This window comes from Saimiri boliviensis, chromosome 8 (assembly GCF_048565385.1).
Source record: "Saimiri boliviensis isolate mSaiBol1 chromosome 8, mSaiBol1.pri, whole genome shotgun sequence".
NCBI lineage: Eukaryota > Metazoa > Chordata > Mammalia > Primates > Cebidae > Saimiri > Saimiri boliviensis.
The window spans coordinates 100,291,055-100,317,008 of record NC_133456.1 but is presented as its reverse complement, the minus strand read 5'-3'; the positions used below and the strand labels follow the sequence as shown (position 1 = coordinate 100,317,008).

General features: G+C 37.9%; 1 protein-coding gene across 1 annotated transcript in view; it reads right to left on the bottom strand.

Annotated features, from left to right (window-relative positions):
* DNAJC1 (DnaJ heat shock protein family (Hsp40) member C1) overlaps positions 1-25,954 on the bottom strand; it is a 237,775-nt gene that overhangs the window by 95,633 nt on the left and 116,188 nt on the right. The window contains exons 7-8 of the mRNA XM_003930662.4: positions 23,705-23,795; positions 8,281-8,438 (exon numbers count right to left, since the gene is read on the bottom strand). Of these exons, the coding sequence (XP_003930711.3) occupies positions 8,281-8,438; positions 23,705-23,795 (249 nt within the window). The remainder of the gene's footprint in view (positions 1-8,280; positions 8,439-23,704; positions 23,796-25,954) is intronic.

The window sequence follows — 25,954 nt, the reverse complement described above, 5'->3', positions numbered from 1 at the left end:
TAAGCGTGTGATAGCATTATGTCCAAAAAACAATATACATAACTTAAAAATAATTGCTAAAAATATTAAAAAATATTAACAGCCATCTGAGTCTTCAACAAGTCATAATCTTTCTGTTAGTAGAGGGTCTTGCCTCCATGTCGGTGGCTGCTGACTCACTGGGGTAGTATGACTGTGACTATTTCCTAAAATAAGACAATAATGAAGTTTGCTGCTTTGATTAACTCTTGCTTTCATAAAAGATTACTCTGTAGCAAGTGATGCTGCTTAATAGCATTTTACCATCTCCAACCCTGCTAGTTCTAAATATTCTAAATTCTTTGTTGTCATTTCAACAACATTCACAGCTTCTTCACCAGGAGTAGATTCCATCTCAAGAAACCACTTTCTTTGCTCATTCACAGTAAACAACTCCTTATTTCTTCAAGTTTGACCGTGAGATTGGAGCAATTCAGTCACATCTTCAGGCTCCACTTCTAATTCTAGTTCTCTTGCTACTGACATTATACCTGCAGTTGTTTCTTCCAATGAAATCTGGAACCCGTCAAAGTCATCTATGAGGATTAGAATAAACTTCTTCCAATTTTCTGTTAATGTTGATATTTTGACCTCTTCTCATCAATCACAAATATTTGTAATGCCGTCTAGAAATGGTAAATCCTTCTCAGAAAAATTTCAATTTACTTTGCTCACATCCATCAGAGGAATCTCTATGTAGGTTATAAGCTTATAGAATATATGTCTTAAATAATAAAACAAAAATTAGAAGGGCTCCTTGATCCATGGGCTGAAGAATGGATGTTGTAGTAGTGGGCATATAAACAACATTCATCCCCTTACATATCTCCATCAGAGCTCTTGGGTGACTAGGTACACTGTCAATCAGCAGTAATATTGAAAAAAAAAAAAAAAAAAAAAAGTTTTTTTTTCCTGAGCAGTAAGTCTCAACAGGGGGCATCAGTAAACCATGCGGTAAACAGATGTGCTGTCATCCAAGCTTTGTTGTTTCATTTATAGATAACAGATAGAATAGATTTAGCATAATTCTTAAGGACCCTAGGATTTTCAGAATGATAAAGGAGCATTGGCTTCAACTTAAAGTTACTAGCTGCATTAGTCCCTAACAAGAAGGTTAGCCTATCCTTTGAAGCTTTGAAGCCAGGCATCAACTTCTTCCTCTTCCCAGCCATCAAAGTCTTAGATGGCATCTTTTTCCAGTAGAAGGCTGTTTTATTTACATTGAAAATCTATTGGTTGGTCTAGCCACCTTCACCAACGATCCTGCTAGATTCTCTGGATAACTTGCTGCAGCTTCTCCACCAGTGCCAGCTGCTACACGTGGAACTTTTATGTTATGGAGAAAACTGCTTTCCTTAAGCCTAAAGAACCAGCCTCTGCTAACTTCCAACTTTTCTTCTGCAGCTTCCTCACTTCCCCTGGCCTTCCTAGAAATGAAGAGAGGGCATTGCTCTGGATTAGGCTTTGGCTCAAGGGAATGTTGGGCTGGTATGATCTTCTATCTAGAGCACTCAAACTTTCTCCATGTCAGCAATAAGGTTGTTTTGCTTATCTTTGATGTATTCACAGGAATAGCACTTTAAATTTCCTTCAAGAATGTGTCTTTTGCATTTGCAACTTGGCTAACTGGTGCAAGAGGCCTAGTTTTTGGCCCATCTTGGCTTTCGACCATGCCTTCCTCACTAAGCTTAACCATTTTTACGTAAAGTGACAGACATGCAATTCTTCCTTTCACTTGAACACTTGGAGGTCATTGTAGGGTTATTAACTGGCCTAATTTAAATACTGCTGTGTCTTAGGGAGTAGGGAGAACAGAGGAGACAGAAAGAGATGAGAGGATGATCGACCAGTGGAGCAGTCAGGATATACATAATATTTACCAATTAAGTTTGCTGTTTTATATTGGTGTATTTCACGGTACCCCAAATAATTATAACAGTAATGTCAGAGCTCACTGATCACAGATCTCCATACCAGATGTTTTAATAGTGAAAAGTTTGAAATACCACAAGAATTAACAAAATGTTACATAGAGACACAAAGGAAGAAGATGGTTTTGGAAAAATGATGCCTGTAAACTTACTCAACTCAGGGCTGCCACAAACCTTCAATCTATAAAAACCACAACACCCCCCAAAAAAACAACCCCAAAACCAAACAAAAACAAACAGTATTTGTGAAGTGCAATAAAACAAAGCACTATCACGTAAACTAACCCTATATTTTATGTGCTTTTCTATACACGTTTTACTCAATTAAAACAAGTTTTATGGGAGGCGGGGCCAAGATGGCCGAGAGGAGACAACATCGGAATGCAGCTCCCAGCAAATGAGACGCAGAGGGCCAGAAGACTTCACGATTCCAAGTGAGGTGCCGGGTTCATTTTGGGGGGACTGGAAGGACTCTGAAAGTAGCCCAGGGAGGGAGCCAAAGCAGGGTGAGAGCTGCCCAGGGAGAACAAACCAAGACAGGGAGGGGCACGTCCCCAACTGGACCGTGCAGCCTGCTTGGAGGGTCAGGGGACTTCACCCCCTCGGAGCTCCGATTTGGATCCTGTGCTTACCTCATCCCTCCTGCAATTCACGGTCCATGAGAGCCCCGCCAGACTGAGGGGTGCCTTGGTTGTCAATGCAAATCTGAGTGAGGCTCCTGCCTGGTGCCGTAAGTTGTCGGCCGGACCAGGGTGGAAGTTTGGACTAGCGCCAGTGGGACAAAACAACCCATCCCACAGAAAGAGGCAGAGCTGAAAGCAGGGAAACAGGTCATAAGGCCTGGCAAGCCCCACCCCCCACAAAACTCAAACTGAAGCCCGCACCAGAGAGCTTGCCAATGAATACAACAGTTTGGCCCCAACCAGGAAGATCAAGCTCAGGTAAGGAGAGACGCCATTGGGAAGGTGGGGCTCATTTCACCTGCAAACAAACCCCAGGGGAAGACCACCCACCCAGCACCTGACTGAATCCGAGGCAGCCCAACAGTGCCTCTACAAGCCAAAAAAGATACAGCTCCAACTGCAACAGAAAGGACGATTTCTCAGAGATTTCCCTGGAAATCACCAAATTCAAAGATCAAAGGGAGATAAATGCATTAAGATGGGGAAAAAAACAGCGCAAAAAAAGGATGAAAGCTTCAAAGACCAGAACACCTCTTCCCCTCCCAGGGATCACAACTCCTCACCATCAAGGGAACAGAATAGGACAGAAAATGAGTGTGACAAATTGACAGAAGCAGGCTTCAGAAGGTGGATAGTAACAAACTTCTCTGAGTTAAAAGACCGTGTTCTAACCCAATGCAAAGAAACTAAGAACCTTGAAAAAAGTTTAGATGAAATGCTAACTAGAATAACCAGCTCAGAGAACATAAATGACTTGATGGAGCTGAAAAACACAGTATGAGAGCTTCACGAGGCATGCACAAGTTTCAACAGCCAAATCAATCAAGCAGAAGAAAGGATATCAGAGATAGATCAAATCAATGAAATAAAATGAGAAGGCAAGATTGAGAAAAAAGAGTGAAAAGAAATGGACAAAGCCTCCAAGAACTATGGGATTATGTGAAAAGACCGAATCTATGCTTGATTGGTGTACCTGAACGTGGTGAGGAGAATGAATCCAAGTTGGAAAACAGTCTTCAGGATATTATCCAAGAGAACTTCCCCAACCTACAAGGCAGGCCAACATTCAAATCCAGGAAATACAGAGAACACCACAAAGATATTCCTCAAGAAGAGCAACCCCAAGGCATATAATCGTCAGATTCACCAGGGTTGAAATGAAGGAAAAAATCCTAAGGGCAGCCAGAGAGAAAGGTTGAGTCACCCACAAAGGAAACACCATCAGACTCACAGCAGATCTTTAGGCAGAAGCTCTACAAGCTAGAAAGGAGTAGGGGCCAATATTCAACATCCTTAAAGAAAGACCTTTCAACCCAGAATTTTATATCTGGCCAAACTAAGCTTCATAAGTGAAGGAGAAATAAAATCCTTTACAGACAAGCAATTGCTGAGAGATTTTGTCACTACAAGACCTGCCTTACAAGAACTCCTGAAGGAAGCACTAAACATGGAAAGGAACTACCAGTATCGGCCACTACAAAAACATACCAAATGATAACTAAACATAGAAAGGAACAACTAGTACCAGCCACTCCAAAAACATACCAAATGGTAAAGAGCATCGACACAAAGAAGAAACTTCGTCAACTAATGGGCAAAAAAACCAGCTAGCATCAAAATGGCAGGATCGAATTCACACATAACAATATTCACTTTAAATGTAAATGGGCTAAATGTCCCAATCAAAAGACACAGACTGGCAAATTAGATAAAAAGACAAACCCCATTGGTGTGCTGTGTCCAAGAAACCCATCTCACATGCAAGGACACAAAAGACTCAAAATAAAGGGATGGAGGAAGATTTACCAAGCAAATGGAGAGAGAGAGAGAAAAAAAAGACTTAAACCAACAAAGATCAAAAGAGACAAAGAACGGCATTACACAATGGTAAAAGGATCAATGCAACAAGAAGAGCTAACAATCCTAAATATATATGAACCCAATACAGGAGCACCCAGATACATAAAGCAAGTTCTTAATGACCTACAAAGAGACTTAGACTCCTACACAATAATATGGGAGACTTTACACTCCACTGTCAATATTAGACAGATCGATGAGACAGAAAATTAACAAGGATATCCAAGACTTGAACTCAGATCTCGACCAAGCAAACCTAATAAACATCTATAGAACTCTCCAGCCCAAATCCACAGAATATACATTCCTCTCAGTACCACATCACACCTATTCTAAAATTTACTAAAAGTGAGAGGTAAATCACTCCTCAGCAAATGAAAAAGAACGGAAATCACAACAGTCTCTCAGACCACAGTGCAATCAAATTAGAACTTAGGATTAAGAAACTCACTCCGAACTGCAAAACTTCATGAAAACTGAACAAATGGCTCTTGAATGTTGACTGGATAAACAATGAAACGAAGGCAGAAATAAAGATATTCTTCAAAACCAATGAGAATGAATACACAACAAACCAGAATCTCTGGGACACGTTTAAAGCAGTGAATAAGTGCCCACATGAGAAGCAAGGAAAGATCTAAAATTGGCACCCTATCATCAAAGTTGAAAGACCTAGAGAAGCAAGATTTAAAAAAACTCAAAAGCTAGCAGAAGACAAGAAATAACTAAGATCAGGGCAGAAATGAAGGAGATAGAGACACAAAAAATGCCTTCAGAAAAATCAATAAATTCAGGAGCTGGATTTTTAAAAAGATCAACAAAATAAGACAGGCCGCTAGCCAGATTATAAAAAAGAAATGGGAGAAGAATCAAATAGATGCAATAAACAATGATAAAGGGGATATCACCACCAATTCCACAAAAATACAAACAACCATTAGAGATTACTACAAACAACTCTATGTACACAAACCAGTAAACCTGGAAGAAATGGACAAATTCACTGACACTTGCACCCTCCCAAGCCTAAACCAGGAAGAAGTCGAAACCCTGAATAGATCAATAACATGGGCTGAAGTTGAGGCAGCAATTAATAGCCTGCCAATGAAAAGAAGTCCAGGTCCAGATAGGTTCACATCCGAATTCTATCAGAGGTACAAAGAGGAGCTGGTACCGTTCCTTCTGAAACTATTCCAAACAATCCAAAAAGAGTGAATCCTTCCCAAATCATTTTATGAGACCAACATCATCCTGATACCAAAACCCGGCAGAGACTCAATAAAAAAAGAAAACTTCAGGCCAATATCCATGATGAACATAGATGCAAAAATCTTTGATAAAATACTGGCAAACTGATTGCAACAGCACATCAAAAAGCTTATCCATCACGATCAAGTATGCTTCATCCCGGGTATGCAAGACTGGTTCAAGATACGCAAGTCTATAAATGTAATCCACCACATAAACAGAACCAAAGACAAAAACCACATGATTATTTCAATAGATGCAGAGAAGGCCTTCGACAAAATTCAACAGCCCTTTATGCTAAAAACTAGGTATCAACAGAACGTATCTCAAAATAATAAAAGCTATTTACCACAAACCCACAGCCAGTAACATACTGAATGGGCAAAAACTGGAAGCATTCCCTTTGAAATCTGACACAAGACAAGGATGCCCTCGCTCACCACTCCTATTCAATATAGTATTGAAAGTTCTAGCCAGAGCAATATGGCTAGAAAAACAAATAAAGGGTATTCAATTAGTAAAGGAGGAAGTCAAATTGCTCTATTCGCAGATGACATGATTGTATATTTAGAAGACCCTGTTGTCTCAGCCCCAGATCTCCTGAAACTGACAAGCAACTTCAGCAAAGCCTCAGATAAAAAATCAATGTGCAGAAATCACAAGCATTCCTATACACGAATAACAGACTTAAAGAGAGCAAAATCAAGAATGAACTGCCATTCATAATTGCTACAAAGAGAATAAAATACCTACCAAGGATGTAAAGAACCTCTTCAAGCAGAACTACAAACCACTGTTCAATGAAATAAGAGAGGACACAAACAGATGGAAAAACATTCCATGCTCATGGTTAGGAAGAATCAGTACCATGAAAATGACCATACTGCCCAAAGTAATTTACAGATTCAACGCTATCCCCATCAAGCCACCTATGACCCTCTTCACAGAACTGGAAAAAAACACCTTAAACTTCATATGGAACCAAAAGAGAGCCTGCATAGCCAACACAATTTTAAGCAAAAAGAACAAAGCCAGAGGCATCACACTACCTGACTTCAAACTATACTACAAGGCTACAGTAATCAAAAAAGCATGGTACTGGTACAAAAACAGAGATATAGACCAATGGAACAGAACAGAGGCCTTCGAGGCAATGACACATATCTACAACCATCTGATCTTTGACAAACCTCACAAAAACAAGCAATGGGGAAAGGATTCCCTGTTTAATAAATGGTGTTGGGAAAACTGGTAGCCATGTGCAGAAAGCAGAAACTGGACCCCTTCCTGACACCTTACACTAAAATTAACTCCAGATGGATTAAAGTCTTAAACATAAGACCTAACACCATAAAAACCCTAGAAGAAAATCTAGGCAAAACCACTCAGGACATAGGTGTAGGCAAGGACTTCATGACCAAAACACCAAAAGCATTGGCAACATAAGCCAAAATTGACAAATGGGATTTAATTGAACTTCAGAGCATCTGTACATCAAAAGAAACAATCATCAGAGTGAACTGACAACCAATGGAATGGGAAAATTTTTTTGCAATCTACCCATCAAACAAAGGGCTAATATCCAGAATCTACAAAGAACTAAAACACATTTACAAGAAAAAAACAAACCCATTCAAAAGAGGGCCAAGCATATGAACAGACACTTTTCAACAGAAGACATTTATGAGGCCAACAAACATATGAAAAAATGCTCATCACCACTGGTCATTAGAGAAATGCAAATCAAAACCACATTAAGATACCACCTCATGCTAGTTAGAATGGCGATCATTGAAAAATCTGGAGACAACAGATGCTGGAGAGGATGTGGAGAAATAGGAACACTTTTAGACTGTTGGTGGGAGTGTAAATTAGTTCAACCATTGTGGAAGACAGTGTGGCAATTCCTCAAGGACCTAGAAATAGAAATTTCATTTGACCCAGCAATCCCATTACTGGGTATATATCCAAAGGATTATAAATCGTTCTATAATAAACAAACACACACACATATGTTCGTTGTGGCACTGTTTACAATAGCAAAGACCTGAAACCAACTCAAAGGCCTATTGATGATAGATTGGACAAGGAAAATGTAGCACATATACGCCATGGAATACTATGCAGCAATAAAAAACTATCAGTTTGTGTCCTTTGTAGGGACATGGATAAATCTGGAAACCATCATTCTCAGCAAATTGACACAAGAACAGAAAATTGAACACTGCATGTTCTCACTTATAGACAGGTGTTGAAAAATGAGAACATATGGACAACGGGAGGGGAGCATCACACACTGGGGTCTGTTGCCGGGGAATAGGGTAGGGACAGCAGGGGATAGGGAGGTTAGGGAGGGATAACATGGGGAGAAATGCCAGATATAGGTGATGGAGGGATGGAGGCAACAAACCACATTGCCATGTATGTACCTATGCAATAATTCTGCACGTTCTGCACATGTACCCCAGAACCTAAAGTGCAATAAAATATATATATTAAAAAAAATAATAATAAAAACGAGTTTTATGATGTTTATTTACCTGTTTTTTCTGTGTTCGGTTCCTGTTTTCCAACCAATCATCCATTTGTTCCTCAATTTCTTCTATGGAAGTTCCATGATCGTAAGACTGAATATACGCACTTTCTAAAGGTGTGTATACAGGAAATTCAGGTTTTGGTTTTTTAACTTTCTTCTGTTCTAAAAAATGTTTAAAATAACAAATTATTGAGATTTTTAAAGAATAAAATAAATTCCTAATAGCTAAATAATATTGGGAAAATAAGTTAACACTTAGAACAGTATCAAGTTTCTCATCTATAAAAAAAAATGGCTCTCATTAAATGGTATACATTTATTTTTCAATATTTTACAAAGGTAAAATCTGATCTGGCAGCATCGAGTAGTTACTAATAGATGAAAATCCACTGGGCTTTTTATTAAATCCCATTTTAGGGCTAGGAGCAGTGGCTCACACCTGTAATCCCAACACTTTGGGAGGCCAAGGAAGGTAGATCACTTGAGGCCAGGAGTTCGAGACCAGCCTAGGCAAAATAGGAAAACTCTGCCTATACTAAAAATACAAATATTAGCTGAGCATGGTGGCGCACGCATGTAATCGCAATTACTTGGGAAGCTACGGGGTAAGAATTGCTTGAGCCCAGGAGGTGGAGGGTAGAGTTAGCAGAGATCACGCTACTGAATTCCAGCCTGAGTGACAGAGCGATATTCTGTCTCAAAAAATTTATATATATGTACACATACACCATTTTAATTGGAGACTTGACACTGAGAAGCAACTACATTCTTAATTACTATAGTCAAACTCAAAATAGCCTCATAAGAGTATTTTCACCACTCCATGTGTATGTGTGTATATGTGTGTTTGCATGTATCACACTGCCAATGTAATAAAAATCAATACATATTGGAATAGGAATAGAAAAATTCCTAGAAGAGAATAGAAAATCCAACAATACCAGGGGCCAGGCGAGGTGGCTTGTGCCTATAATCCCAGCACTGTGGGAGGCAGAGGTGGGCGGATCACCTGAGGTCAGGAGTTAGAGACCAGCCTGGCCAACATGATGAAACTTCGTCTCTACTAAAAATAAATAAATAAAAGTAAATTAAAAAAAGAAAAAAGAAAAAAAAGAAAATCCATCAATACCAATGTTTGTTGACTTCTTATAGGATTACATCCTGATAAACGTATCATATACTGAAAACATCCTTAATTTGAAAATGCATTTAATATAACTAACATCATGGCTTAGCCTAGCCCACCTTAAACATACTCAGAACACTTACATTAGCTTATAGTTGGGCAAAATAACATAGCAACACAGTACACTGTAGAGGATCAGTTTTAACTCTCATGATCATATGGCTAAGTGGAAGCTACAGTTTGCTGCTGTTACCCAGCATTATGAGGGAGTATCCTATTGCATATTGCTAGTCCAGAAAAGGATTCAAGATTCAAAGTACAGTATTGTTTTTGCACTATCATAAAGTCAAAAATTTATAAGTCAAATCATAAGTATAGGACTGTCTACATTTCAATTTAGTGGGAAAATAATTTAATAAGTGATGCTTGCACAACTGAATATCCATTTAAAAGAAAACTGGACACAATCTTACACTGTATATACAAATAAATTCCAGATGGATAAGATAACTATCTTTAAAAGCCAAAACAATAAAAATTTTACAAAAAGAAATCTTAAAAACTACATGTACTATTTAAAGGAAGAGGACATCTTAGTTAAGAAAGAAAACCCAGAGGCTATTTAAAAAAAGATAAAAAAGTAAACAAATCAAGAGACAAATAAGACTTGAAAAGGATGTATTCAATTCAGAGTACAAACAGAGGATTTATAAAGAGATTTTATAAATGAACAAGGGGATAAGCAACCCAATAGAAAAATATAGGCAAAGGTCATAAATAGGCAACCCACAACTGAGCGAATCCACATAGCCAAGGAATAAGAAAAAAGGTTCATATTCTCTAAAGGTTAAATAAATAAAAATTAAGTAATACCAAGACATAATTTTATACCAATCATATGAGTACAAATTTAAACTCTAATTAAGATGTACTGTTGGCAGGGAAAAGGCTACTTCTAAATTGGTGGGGGAAAGGTGAATTATTCTATTACAGCCTTTTTGGAAAGCAGTGTAAATATATCCATTAAAATTAAAATCTTTAGCCTTTTCCCCAGCAAGTATCCTAGAAACAGAAGTATTCAAGTATAACTGTATGTGGGTATATATGTGTTTGTATGTGTATGACTATTTACTATTTCTTCATAGAGAAACAAAACTATTAACATAGTAAATGCTATTTGGAGAAATGACTGAATAAGTATTGATGATGCTTTTACACTGAGAAATATGAAATCACCATTGAAGCAGAGTAATAGCAGAACAAATCTGGGCTGCATAAAGAGATGATTTATTTTTTAAAAAGCAAATAAATTCAATTGTTTTGAATTTAGATCTATGGTGTTTCATCACAATTGCAAGTGTTTGATGTCTTTGTAAATAAGCATTTATAAAGGAGCACTAAACAGCAATGAAAGGCTGCTGTAAGCTGACACAAAAATACACAGACCAGTGTCACTATAAATCAACCACACAAACAAGCCAACAAAATAACCAGCTAGCAATGTAATAACAGGATTAAATCCACACATGTTAATACTTATCCTGAATGTAAATGTGCTAAATGCCCCACTTAAAAGGCACAGAGAATGGCAAGCTGGATTAAAAAAAAAAAGACTCAGTGGTATGCTATCTTCAGGAGATCCATCTCAGAGTGATGATACCCATAGGCTCAAAATAAAGAAATGAAGGAAAAACTACCAAGCAAACGGAAAACAGAAAAGAGCAGGGGTTGCAATCCTAATTTAAAGATTAAAAAACACAAAGGAGGACATTACGTAATGGTAAAGGGTTCAATTCAACAAGACTTAACTAACCTAAATATATATATGCAGCCAACAAAGGAGGACCCAGATTCATAAAGCAAGTTCTGAGAGACTTAGAAAGAGACATAGACTCACCTGCAATAATAGTGGAAGACTTCAACAATCCATTGATAGAATTAGACAGATCATTGAGGCAGAAAATTAACAAAGATATTCAGGAACCGAACTCAACAGTAGACCAAATGGATCTGATGGATCTCTACAGAATTTTCTACCCTCTTCTCCTTGCCACATGGCACATACTCTAAAATTGATCACATAATTGAACATTATCCTCAGCAAATGCAAAAAAAGCTGAAATCATACTAAACACACTCTCAAACCACAGTGCAATAAAAACAGAAGTTAAGACTAAGAAACTTGCTCAAAAGCATACAATTCCATGGAAATTAAACAACATACTCCTGGATGACTTTTAGATAAACCATTAAATTAAGGCAGAAATCAAGAAGTTCTCTGAAATTAATGAAAACAAAGATACAAAATGCCAGAATATCTGGGACACAGCTAAGGCAGTGTCAAGAGGGAAATTCATAGCACTAAGTGCCCACATCATAAAGTTAGAAAGACATCAAATTAACAACTTAACATCACAACAGAAAGAATTAGAGAAGCAAGAACAAATCAACCCCAAAGTTGGCAGAAGACAAAACAACCAAAATCAGAGCTGAACTGAAGGCAACAGAGACAAGAAAAATGATTCAAAAGACAAACAAATCCAGAAATAGATTTTTTTGAAACAATTAGTAAGATAGATATGCTGGCCGGGCTCGGTGGCTCACGCCTGTAATCCCAGCACTTTGGGAGGCCGAGGCGGGTGGATCACGAGGTCAAGAGATCGAGACCATCCTGGTCAACATGGTGAAACCCCGTCTCTACTAAAAATACAAAAAAAAAAATAGCTGGGCATGGTGGTGCGTGCCTGTAATCCCAGCTACTCAGGAAGCTGAGGCAGGAGAATTGCCTGAACCCAGGAGGCGGAGGTTGCGGTGAGCTGAGATCGCGCCATTGCACTCCAGCCTGGGTAACAAGAGCGAAACTCCGTCTCAAAAAAAAAAAAAAAAAAAAAAATGTATATATATATATATATATATATATATATATATATATATATGCCACTAGGCAGACTAATAAAGTATAGAGAAAAATCCAAATAAACACAATTAGAAATGATAAAGGAAATCATCATTACCACTGACCCCATAGAAGTAAAAATAACCAATGGAAACTACCACAAAACCTCTATGCACACAAACTAGAAAACCTAGAAGAGATGAATAAATGCCTGGACACATACACCTTCCCAAGACTGAACCAGGAAGAAATTGATTCCCTGAATAGAACAAAACCAAGCTTCAAAACTGAATCCCGAATAAACAGGCTCCCAACTAAAAACAAGCCCAAGACCTGAAGGATTCACAGCTGGATTCTACCATATGTACAAAGAACAGCTGGTACCATTCCTGCGGAAACTATTCTAAACAATTGAGAAGGAAGGACTGCTCCCAAACTCATTATAAGAGGCCAGCATCATCCTGATACCAAAACCTGGCATAGACACAACAACAAAAAAACTGCAGGCCAATATCCTTGATTAAACAGTGATACAAAAGTTACAAAATATTTGCAACCTGAATCCAGTAGCACATCAAAAAGCTAATCCACCTCAATCAAATATGCTTCATCCTCAGGAAAAAAGGTTGGTTCAACATATGCAAATTAATAAATGTGATTCATCACATAAACAGAACTAAAGACAAAAATCGCATGATTACCTGAGTAACAAAGAAAAAGCTTTCAATTAAATTCAACACCCGTTTATGTTAAAAACTCTTAATAGGTTGGGCACGGTGGCTGACGCCTGTAATCCCAGCACTTTGGGAAGCCGAGGTGGTTGGATCACTTGAGGTCAGGAGTTTGAAACCAGCCTGTCCAACATCGCAAAACCCTGTCTCTACTTAAAATACAAAATTAGTCAGGCATGGTGGTGCATGCCTGTAATCCCAGCTATGCGGGAGGCTGAGGCAGGAGAATCGCTTGAACCTGGGAGGCAGAGGTCGTAGTGAACCAAGATCGCGTTCCAGCCTGAGCAACAAGAGCAAAACTCCATCTCTCAAAATAAATAAATAAATAAATAATAAAAACTCTCAATAAACTAAGTACTCCCCTTGAAAATCGGCACAAGACAAGAATGTCCTCTCTCACCACTTCTACTGAATACATTACAAGTACTGAAGTCCTGGCTAGGGCAATTAAGCAAGAGAAAGAATTAAGGGGCATTGACATAGGAAGAGAGGAAGCCAAGCTATTCCTGTTTGCAGATGACATGATTCTACATCTAGAAAACCCCATAGTTTTGGCACCAAAGCGTCTTTAGCTAGTAAATGTCTTCAGCAAAGTTTCAGGATACAAATCGATGTACAAAAATCACTAGCACTCCGGTACTCAAAGAAGAGCTAAGCTGAGAGTCAAATAAGAAGGCAGTCCTATTCAAACCTGCCACAAAAAGAATAAAATACACAGGAATACAGCCAATCAGGGAGGTGAAAGAAACCTACAATGAGAATTACAAAATTCAAAGAAAGAAATCAGAGAAGACACAAAGAAGTAGAAAAACATTCCATACTCATAGATAGGAAGAATCAATATCATTTAAACGGCCATATTGCCCAAGGTAATTTACAGATTCAATGCTATTCCTATCAAATCCACAATGACATTCTTCACAGAACTAGACAAAACTATTTTAAAATTCATACAAAACGAAAAACAGCCTGAATAGCCAAGACAATCCTAAGTAAAAAGAACAAAACTGAAGGCATTATGCTACCTGACTTCAAACTATACTACAGGGCTATAGTAATGAAAACAGCATGGTACTGGTACAAAAACAGGCACAGAGCCCAATGGAACAGAACAGAGAGCCCAGAAATAAGGCTGCACACCTATAACCATCTGACCTTTGACAAAGCTGACAAAAACAACCAATAAAAAAAGGACTTCCTATTCAATAAATGGTGCTGGGATAACTGGCTACCCATATGCGTAAGATTGAAACTAGACTCCATCCTTACACCATATACAAAAATCAACTAAAGATGGAGTAAAGACTTAAATGTAAAACCTAAAACTTTAAAAACCCTGGAAGACAACATAGGCAATACCATCCTGGACACAGGAACAGGCAAAGATTTTATGACAAAGACACCAAAAGCAATAGAAACAAAGGCAAAAATTGACAAATAAGATTTAAACTTAAGAGCTTCTATACAGCATAAAGTAACCATCAACAGAGTAAACAGACAAGCTACACAACGGGAGAAAAATTTCTGCAAACTATGTTTGTGGCAAAGGTCTAATATCTAGCAACTGTAAGGTACTTAAATTTATAAGAGAAAAACAAACAACCCCATCAAAAAGTGGACCAATGACATAAACAGACACTTTTCAAAAGAAGACATCCATGCAGCCAACAAGCACATGAAAAAAGGCTCAGTATCACTGATTATTAGAGAAATGCCAATCAAAACCGTAATGAGATACCATCTCAATCCAGTCAGAATGACTATTACTAAAAGGTCAAAAAATAACAGATGATGTCAAGGTTGTGGAGAAAAGGAAACACCTAGTGGGAGTGAAAATTAGTTCAACCATTATGGAAGATAGTATGGTGATTCCTCAAAGAGCTAAAAGCAGAACTACTATGTAACCCAGCAATCCCATTATGGGGTATATAACCAGAGGAGTGTAAATCATTCTACCATAAAGATACATGTACACAAACATTTAATGCAGCACTGTTCACAATAGCAGATGCATGGACCAACGTGCCCATCAATGACCAATTTGATAAAGAAAATGTGGTACATATATGCCATGGAATACTATGCAGCCATAAAAAAGAATGAGATTATGTCTTTTGCAGGAACCTGGATGGAGCTGGAGGATATTATCCTTAGCAAACTAAAGTAGGAACAGAAAGCCAAATACCACATGTTCTTACTTACAAGTGGGAGTTAAATGATGAGAACTTATGAGTACAAAGAAAGAAACAGCAGACACTGGGATCTACTTGAACCTAGAGGGTGGGAGGAGGGAGAGGAGCAGAAATGGTAACTATTGATTGGGCTTAATATGTGGTGATGAAATAATCAGTATAACAAATCCCTATGACATGAGTTTACCAATGTAACAAACTTTCACATGTTCCCCCGGAACCTAAAAGTTTAAAAATAATAAATAAATAAGCTTTTAAAAATCACTTTACAAAGTGTATTAGTTCATTCTCACATTGTTATAAATAAATACCTGAGACTGGGTAATTTATAAAGAAAAGTTTTAACTGGCTCACAGCTCTGCAGGCTGTACAGAAAGCATGAGTGCTTCTGTCTCTGCAGAAGTCTCAGAAAGCTTTCAATCACAGTGGAAAGCAAAGGAAGAGCAAGTGTCTTATATGGCAGGGGCAGAAACGAGAGCGCGAGAGGCAGAGGGTGCTATACGCTTTTAAACAAGCAGATCTCATGAGAACTCACTGTCTCAAGAACAGCACCAAGGGGATGGTGCTAAACCATTCATGAGAAATTGCCCCCATGATCTAATCCCCTCCCATCAGGCCCCCACCTCCAATACTGGTGATTATATTTTGACATGAGATTTGGGTGAGGGGGGCAAGATCCCAACCATACCAGAAATTAATATAAAACTTCCATTTCGGAAAAAATAGAGAACTTCTCCACATTCCTCTAAGAATTGTAAAAAAAGGTAAAAGGGTAAACAAGCTATGTGTTTACTTGTATCTTACATTAGGCATTATATATAAAACAAACACAAGAAGAATTTGTAAGTTAGAGAGAAGGCTGACCAGCTAGGTACTGCAGGACTCAAGGAATACCCAGGGTGGTCAGTTCTGTGTGTTTTCTTTGAGTTTCTTATATATCCCAGACTTGGTGCTAGTGAAACTAGCAACCCGGAAACTCACTAACCGGCAGACACACACACACATAGGTAAAAGAAACAAACAAAAAAAGCCTGCTCTCCCTAGCTAAAGGACTAAAAAAGAGAGAGCAAAGACATTTATCTTTTGTCCAAAAAATAAAGCTTTTAGACAATAACCACTAATTCAAACAAACAAGACAGGAAGTAGTGTCATCCCCATCCTACTATCCACCATGAGAGCAAAGACTAACGGGAAACTTAGGCTTCTGTCATTGCCAGCCTGTAATGAGTCATCCAAATTCCCCACCAGGGTGATGTGAGAGAGAAAGCTAAAAGATAAGGAGGCTCCTCCTGCTAATAAAGTCAGTGGAGACTGCAGGGGTAGCTTGAACCTCCATATCCACAGAGAATTAATAGGTGTCTCACCCTCTACCAGACAGTGTGGTTACAGAGGAAGCCTAGAGGGCTGGTGCAGTGGCTCATACGTGTAATCCCAGAACTTTGGGAGGCTGAGGCAGGCAGATCACCTGAGGTCAGGAGTTCAAGACCAGCCTGGCCAACATGGTGAAACCCTGTCTCTACTAAAAATACAAAAATTAGCTGGTGTGGTGGTGTGTGCCTGTAATCCCAGCTACCGGGGAGGCTGAGGCAGGAGAATCACTTGAACCTCAGAAGGAGAGGTTGCAGTGAGCCTAGACTGTGCTACTGCACTCCAGCATGGACAAGACAGTGAGGCTCCATCTCAAAAAAAAAGGAAGCCTAGTGGAGAACCAGGACTTTCACAACTGCCCCGTGGTAGCAAGGCCATCACCATGTAATGTTGGTGGAGGCCAAGTAGGGAGTAGTAAGTAGGTATTCCTGCTCTACCTCCCAGGCAGTGTGTTATTAATGGAGGCCTAGTAGCAAATAGCAACCAGACCCACCCGAGAATCTATAAACACTCTGTTCCTCATCTGTCAAACAGACCACATAGGAAACTCAGACTTCAATTCTACCTAGCAGTAACAGGCAGCACTACCCATTCCATGGCTTGAGTATTGTCAGAGAAGCCCAGGTAAAACAGAAGATTAAAATAAGATTCAAAGTTTCGTAATACTCCTAAATATCCAAATTTAAATAAAAATTCAGTTGTCACAACAAGAACCAAGAATACTTTGATTTCAATGAGAAAAGGTAACAGATGCCAACAAGATGAAAGAGAGATTTAAATGACTTGACTGAGCTATTAAAGAAGCCATGTAATAATGATATGACAAGCAATAATGAATACTCTTGAAACAAATAAATATAAAGTGTCAGCAAAGAAATAGAAGGCATATAGAAGAACCAAACAGAAATGTCAGAATTGATGTGTACACTAACTCAAGTTCAAAACTGAATGGATGGGCTCAATGGCAGAATGAAGCAAACAGAGAAAAGAATCAGTGAATTTGAGAATAGAAAAACATAAATTGCCCAATCTGAAAAACATAAGTAAACCGAAAAAGCAAAAAAAGGGAACACAGCCCTGGGAAGTTTTGAGACTCTGAACAGCAACTTAAAGCAGCAACAGAGAAATAAGACCACATCTGCAGTACAAATACAATTCAAGTAACTGTGTATTTCTCACCCCAAACCATGGAGGCCAGAAGGAAGTGGCACCACAGCATTTTTCAAATACTGAAAGAAAATAACTCTTATACCTGAAATTAATATGCTGTGACAATACTTACTAGAATGAAGGGAAAACCAAGATATCCTGAGGTGAAGGAAAACTAAAAGAATCTGTCACCAGCGGACCTATCCTGCAATAATGGCTAAAGGAAGCTCTATAAACGAAAAAGAAATTATAAAAGAAAATACATTGGACGACCAGGAAAGAAGAAAGAACGAAAGAGTAAAAATATGAGTAAAGGCAATAGACTTTCCTCCTCTTAAGCTTTCTAATTATATATGACTGCTAAAGCAAAATTATAACCTTCAGTGTTTATAGAGAAAATAGTCAAGACAATTATATTATAAATAAGGAAGGTAAAGGGATTTAAGGGGAGGTAAGGTATGTATATCACTTTAAATAGCAAAAATCATATCAGTAGACTGTGATATGTTATGTATATACAGTATAGCATTATACCTGTTATAACCATTAAAAAGCGATAGAAAGAAATACACTAAAAAACACTATAGTGCGCGGTGGCTCAAGCCTGTAATCCCAGCACTTTGGGAGGTCGAGGTCGGTGGATCACGAGGTCAAGAGATCGAGACCATCATGGTCAACATGGTGAAACCCCATCTCTACTAAAAATACAAAAAATTTGCTGGCATTGTGGCGCGTGCCTGTAATCCCAGCTACTCAGGAGGCTGAGGCAGGAGAATTGCCTGAACCCAGGAGGCGGAGGTTGCGGTGAGCCGAGATCACGCCACTGCACTCCAGCCTGGGTAACAAGAGCGAAACTCCGTCTCAAAAACAAAACAAAACAAAACACTATAAATAAATTCAAGAGGCATTCTAAAAAATATTGAACCACAGGAAGGCAGAAAGAAGAAAACAGAGAAATGATAATGAGAGAGAAAAATAGAATGGCAGACTTAAGCCCTAACATATCAATCACTATATTATGTGTAAATGGTTTAAATACACAAATTATCTAGTGTACACACACACACACACACACGAGTTTTCTTCTTTTTTACATATATATGCTATCTATAACAGAGAAATGCTATATATAGTAAACAGAGAAATCATGAGAGAGAAAAAACAGAAAATAAAAAATAAAATGGCAGACTTAAGCCCTAACATATCAATCACTATATTAAATGTAAATGGTTTAAATACACAAATTGTCTATTTAATACACACACACAGGCACACATACATGGTTTTACATCTTTTTTACATATATATGCTATCTAAAACTCACTTCAAATATAACAATATAGGTAAGTTGAAAGTAAAAGGATTAGAAAGATATACCATATAAAAATTAATTAAAAAAAAACCAGAAGTAGTTATATTAGTACCAGGTAAGGTAAAGCAGACTCTAAGGCAAAAACAAATTGCCAAGAATGAAGAGAGACATTATATAATGATAAAAAGATCCATCAAGATGACACAGCTATCCTAAACGTGTATGTACAAAACAACAGAGCTGCAAAACGTGAAGCAAAAACTGATGGAACTGAAGACAAATTTACAAATACAGTCAAAAAGTCCAATACCCCCTCTCAATAATTGGTAACATAACTAAATCTATAAATCAGCAATGATATACAACTCAATACCATCAGCCGACTGGATCTAACTGATATTTGTAGAACACTCCAATTAACCACAGCAGAATACAGATTCTTTTCAAATGTCCATGGAATACATGTCAAGACGGACCATATCTTGGGCCATAAAACAGACCTGAACAAATTTAAAGGAATTTAACTCATACAGAGCATGCTTCCTGATGAAAAGAGAATCAAACTACCAACTGCTAATAGAAATATAACAAAAAGGTTCCTGAACATTTGGAAACGAAACAACATACTTTTAAATAATCAATGGATCAAAGAGGAAATCTCAAGAAAAAAAATAATACTGAGCTGAGTTAAACAAAATTATCAAAATATGTGGCCAGGCGAGGTGGCTCATGCCTGTAATCTCAGCACTTTGGGAGGCCGAGGTGGGTGGATTACTTGAGATCAGGAATTCAAGACCGGCCTGGGCCAACATGGTGAAACCTTATCTCTACTCAAAATACAAAAATTAGCTGGGCATGCCGGCTAATATGGTGGCGAGTGCCTGTAATCCCAGCTACCCAGGAGGCTGAAGTGAAAGAACTGATTGAACCTGGGAGGCGGAGTTTGCAGTGAGCCGAGATCACACCATTGCTGGGTGATAAGAGTGGGACTCTGCCTCAAAAAAAAAAAAAAAAATCAAAATATGCGAGACAAAGATGTATCTAAAATACCATTTTTAAATACCTAAAATACCATTTTAATAAGATTATCACACCCTACTAAAAGTAGTTCTAGTACAGCCCTCAGAGAATACTGTACAATCTAAGCAGTAAAGCAGATGGGGGCAGATTAGCAATTAGGTCATGAAAAACAGGCAGCATAAAACAGCTACTGCTAATCTACATGAGATGCATTTACTCAATTAAGTAGATGGAAATGTTATTATGAATTTGATATTCTGATAATGGTCTTTACAATTAAGAGGGATGGGGCAAATGAAATGCACACTGGGGGACTTGGGGCCTGATGTATTAATTCTGAAGTATACAATGCAGAATACTGTAATGGAGTTAACAAAATTAATTAAAATATTCTTTGCATGTAACCATTAGAGACTACATTAAAAAACACATGACAGTCTGACATTGTTAACAGTAAATGTGACTGTTCTTTAACATTCTTAATGTTGATACCATCACCTTTTCTAAATATACTACTGATAAAAGCAGCATTGAGATAACAGTCTTATTATTCAGAGCATAGTATGAGAATTGTTTTTAATATTCATTCCGGTATTTACTTATTCCATTCTGAGTTTCAGTAACTGATAAGCTAGTGATGAATTTTCAAATGTTTTAGAAGACTGTTACACATTTCACTTTCAGATATAAATATATTTTTAGTCCATGATTTTTATCTAATCAGACAATAATAAAATAAGAAGAGATTTTTTTGAGATTGGAGTCTTGCCCTGTCACCCAGGCTGGAGTGTGGTGACATGATCTTGGATCACTGCAACCTCTGCCTCCAGGGTTCAGGTGATTCTCCTGCCTCAGTCTCCTGAGTAGCTGGGATTACAGGCACCTGCCACCACAACCGGCTAATTTTTGTATTTTTGGTAGAGAGGAGGTTTCATCACATTGTCTTGGCTGGTCTTGAGCTCCTGACCTCAGGTGATACGCCTGCCATGGCCTCCCAAAGTGTTGGGAATACAGGTATGAGCCACGACGTCTGGCCGAGAGACTATTAAATCTGTTTAAGAATTGTATCAAACTCTTAAGCAGAACATAAGTCAGTAAACAATTTTGGAAAAATAGTTAAAAACTCCAAAAGGAGCTTTTGTACAGTGATAAATACTTCATGTTTAACCCCTAATTTCAAAAGAGGTAGTGTATATACTTAGTCTTGTTACTATTAAAGAATTCTAACACATCTACCAAAATTACAGGTAAGTGATTTTTTTTTTAACAAAAATTACATAGAAAATGATAAGCCGTGTCTATGAGAGCAATGCAATGGTAGTCATATTGTCACTACAGGTAACTTTTGGATTAATTTGATATTCTTCTCTTTTCTTCCCTTCTTTCTTTTATTTTTTTGAGACAGCCTTTCACTCTTTTCACCCAGGCTGGAGTGCAATGGCATGAACTCAGCTCACTGCAACCTCCACCTCCCAGATTCACGTGATTCTCCTGCATCAGCCTCCCCAGTAGCTGGGATTACATGTGTCTGCCACTATGCCCAGCTAATTTTTGTATTCTTAGTAGAGATGGGATTTCACCATGTTGGTCAGGCTGGCCTCAAACTCCTGACCTCAGATGATCCAACCAACTCAGCCTTCCAAAATGCTGGGATTACAGGCGTGACCCACTGCGCCTAGCTGATATTCTCTTGTTTCTTTTTTTTTTTTTTTGAGACGGAGTTTCGCTCTTGTTACCCAGGCTGGAGTGCAATGGCGCGATCTCGGCTCACCGCAACCTCCGCCTCCTGGGTTCAGGCAATTCTCCTGCCTCAGCTTCCTGAGTAGCTGGGCTTACAGGCACACGTCACCATGCCCAGCTAATTTTTTGTATTTTTAGTAGAGACGGGGTTTCACCATGTTGACCAGGATGGTCTCGATCTCTTGACCTCGTGATCCGCCCGCCTCGGCCTCCCAAAGTGCTGGGATTACAGGCTTGAGCCACCGCGCCCGGCCTCTCTTGTTTCTTACAAATGTAATTTTTCTCTTCCTGTGATTCGTTTGTAAAGGCTTAGAAAATGTTGTGTACCATTTTTTTCTAAAATAACAGTTATAGAAAAATGACAAAGTTTCATTTGCACACTCCTACTTCTTAACACACGTCAACCTTGGTATGTAATTATTCTCTATCATTCTAACTCCTTCCTCTTAACAGAAGTCTGTAAACAATTATATAGTTGATATGAATATTATTTCCTATTTGTAAGTATTAAAACTTTTTGAATTAAATTATGTGCTCCCTTGAGATGGTGTTTTATATGGGTAGATGCTCAGTGGATGCTCATTAGTATTCATGACATTACATGAATTCATACATTCATCCATTTACTGAACATTTATTACATGCCAGGACACTAATTGATGCTGCAGACACAAAGATGAACAGTCTCTGTTTTAAAGCTGTCCAGACATCTGAAGGATTGTGATAGACTGAAAAATGACCCCCTAAAATGATCACACCCAAATCCCCAGAACCTGGGACATAACAGTAACAAAACAGATAAAGTCCTTACCCTCATGGAGCTTACATTCTATTGCAGGTGTTGGGGGTGGAAATCAGATGGTAAACAAAACTAATATATAAAAGTAGTATTAAGTGCTTGGAATGAAAAGAAAGAAATGCAAAGAAACATAGTATATACAGGTGGGAGGTAAGATGTAGATAAGACAAAAATAAACAAAAGGACTGGGGCTGAGAAAATACCTTTTTAAATAATATGTTCAATTTTCCCTAAAATTAGCAAGAACTGTCTTTGTGGTGAATGGATAATTTCTTTTCAACATACTGATAATTCATTCAAGGTTGTTCATGCTATATAACAATATTACAAATGAAACAAAGACTTTCGAAACAAAAATCATTGGTATTTTCAGGTTTCTTTCTTTTTTTTTTGAGGCAGCATCTCCCTCTGTTGCCAGGCTGGAGTGTGTGGCACAATCTTGGCTCACTGAAACTTCCCCCTCCTGGGTTCAAGCTATTCTCCTGCCTCAGCCTCCTGAGTAGCTGGGACTACTGGTGCATGCTACCAGGCCCAGCTATTTTTTTGTATTTTTAGTAGAGATGGGGTTTCACCATGTTGGCCAAGATGGTCTCGATCTCCTGATCTTGAGATCCGCCTGCCTCGGCCTCCCAAAATGCTGGGACTATAGGCGTGAGCCATCGCGCCCAGCCTATTTCCAGGTTTCCTAACTACAACTGTTACACAGCAAGTTGGGTGATTAACTGTTAAACTAGCACTAAATATTAACTGTAATTACAGTACTGAAGTATTTTAGGGCTTTGCAGACTTTGGATGACCCTTGAATTGAGGAATTACATGAGCCAAGGTGATTTTATCCTTCCTTCTGATATTGAGGCCAGGCGCGGTGGCTCACACTTGTAATCCCAGCACTTTGGGAGGGATATTGAACTTGAGTGGTTAAGTAATACTATAATGTAGTATGTTTCATGTCAAATACATTAAATACAAGTGACTACACGAGAAGTGAGGAAAAAAAAGACAATTAGAAAATTTAATTACTGCTGAATTTAAAAGATAATTCACATTTAAATAGTTTTATATGATATTGTTAATACACTAATGTTTAAAACTCACTTTGAAGTGTTTCAAGTTCAGTTCTAGTCAGTGCATCTTCCTTTTCCTTCAATCTTGTTTCTTTATATTTAGCATAAAACTGTCCAGCATCCTTCAAAAAAAGTTAAACATAAATTAACATAAAAATCAGTTTGCTTCAGTATTTTCCATATAACTTAATTTTAAAGCATTATATTCATTTATAAGTAACCTTTTTGTTTTCAAATTTTATGATGAACAGAAATTAATCAATATTTCTCTATGATTTTTTCTCCTGGAGAGCTGGATACAAGTAGAAATTTTATGAGAATAAATTTGAACTCTTTTTTCTCTCAGATATGGAAAGAAGGTATCCTCTTCCTGTTTTCTTCCATTGTATGCTATTTTCACAATATACTGTTGCATATACAGAGAGCAGAAAACTCATTTGCTGAACTGATTTGGCATAGTAAATTATATTACTGTGACTAACAAAGTACTACCGCTATTTTCATATTAGCCCTTTAACTACAATAGATATTCAAAATTATTATTTTCAAATGTGATTATAAAACTTATATGAGCATATAATAAAAGTAAAAGTTGCCACTCTTCCTTCTACCACTCTTAGAGACCAGTATAAAAACAGTTACCATGAAGTCTTGAGGACTGAAGACTGAGGACACACACTGCATACACACACTTAGGTAACAAGACACAGTGGCTGAAGTCTCAGTAAGTGGAACACAGTTAAGGCTTTAGTGGTGTACCAAAAAAAGACTAGGTCTTAAATAATGACATACATAAAAATAAACAAGTTGATGCTCTAGGCGTATGAGATCCTGACAATGAAAATAAGCAATACAGATTTTTTGCCACACTCCTTGGTTCAAACCTCATATATTCTGTAGGAATACCACTTGTATTAATAGCTGCCAGCCCACACTGTGCTTCTATGTCTGTGCAATTGCTTTGCCCTCTGCCTAAAATATTGTGCTTCCCTGCCATTATTATGATGAACTCTTATTCATCCTTGAAAACCCATTCAAGCTCCATCTCCTGTGCAAGTTTTTCTGACCTTCTCTGGCAGTGTAATACTCCCTTGTATACTACTTCTGTATTTAAACACATCTATAACTGCTTGTATCATGTTATATTCTCTTCCAGATGAGAAATTTGGAATACAGATACTTAGATGCCCAGGGCACAGTATTTGGCATAAAGCAGGTACTTAATAAGTATTTGCTGAATTAGAACTAGACTGAAATATGTGAGAAACCTAATAAAGCAAGAAATGAAGGAGCTTGATGAATGATGTGAAATAAGAATAAGAGTGTCAAGAATAACTCTAGGGTAGTATTTCCAGACCATAAGATTCCTAGAGCAGACAAATCATAGACCCATCTGAGAGAGTTTTACTTCTGCAGGAAATAAAGGAACAAAATCTTTGACACTACTTTGACTCAGATGTAAATACATAAATATTGAAACCCTAGAAATTCTTTTCATCTGTGACTGTCAAAATTAAAGCTTTCTCCTGGGTGTCTGTGTCTCTTGGGGTCATATCAGAACTTCTCCACCTAAGAATTAGGTATTCCTAAAATCAGTGAATCAATATAATACAGATATATTATCAATATAGTAAAAGATCTCTTATTTTTTTCATCCCCCTTTTACATTCCTTATTTCTATGAGAAGGATTCACACAAGCTCTAGGCCAGCTAAAATGGTAAGATTGGAAGAGCACAGATGGCCATGCACCCAACTTATTCATCCTCCTATGCCAATATATGGTTTAAGTTTCAGCAGGGTTTTGGGTTAAGGTTTTACGTTCCCTTAACAATCTACACACCCCTTAAAAAAAGTCAACCCTAAAGAAGTATTATTTTATATTAAGCCATATCAGTCATTTATACCTTGCTGTGAATGAATGAATGAGCTTATTAGCTTCTTTCCACAGAGTAGTTTTTAATAGTAGGGAAGAAGAAAAGGTCAGGAAGGCATTGGCTCCTTGAGGGGAGTAGGAAGTGTGGCACATGCAAGAAAAGAAGGGCACAGATTAGTTATTTATGAGAGGTAAAAGAAAGTAGGCTGATCAATCATAACAGTATAGCACAGTGAAATATAATATGGTGATGAAGAGGACAGATTTTGGAGCCAGACTATCTGAATTAACCTCTCAGCTCTGCCATCTTACTATTTGACATTCAACAAATTATTTTACTTCTCTGAGTCCATTTTCTCATCCATAAAATGGGGATAATAAAGGTACCTAATTTATAGGGCTGTTAT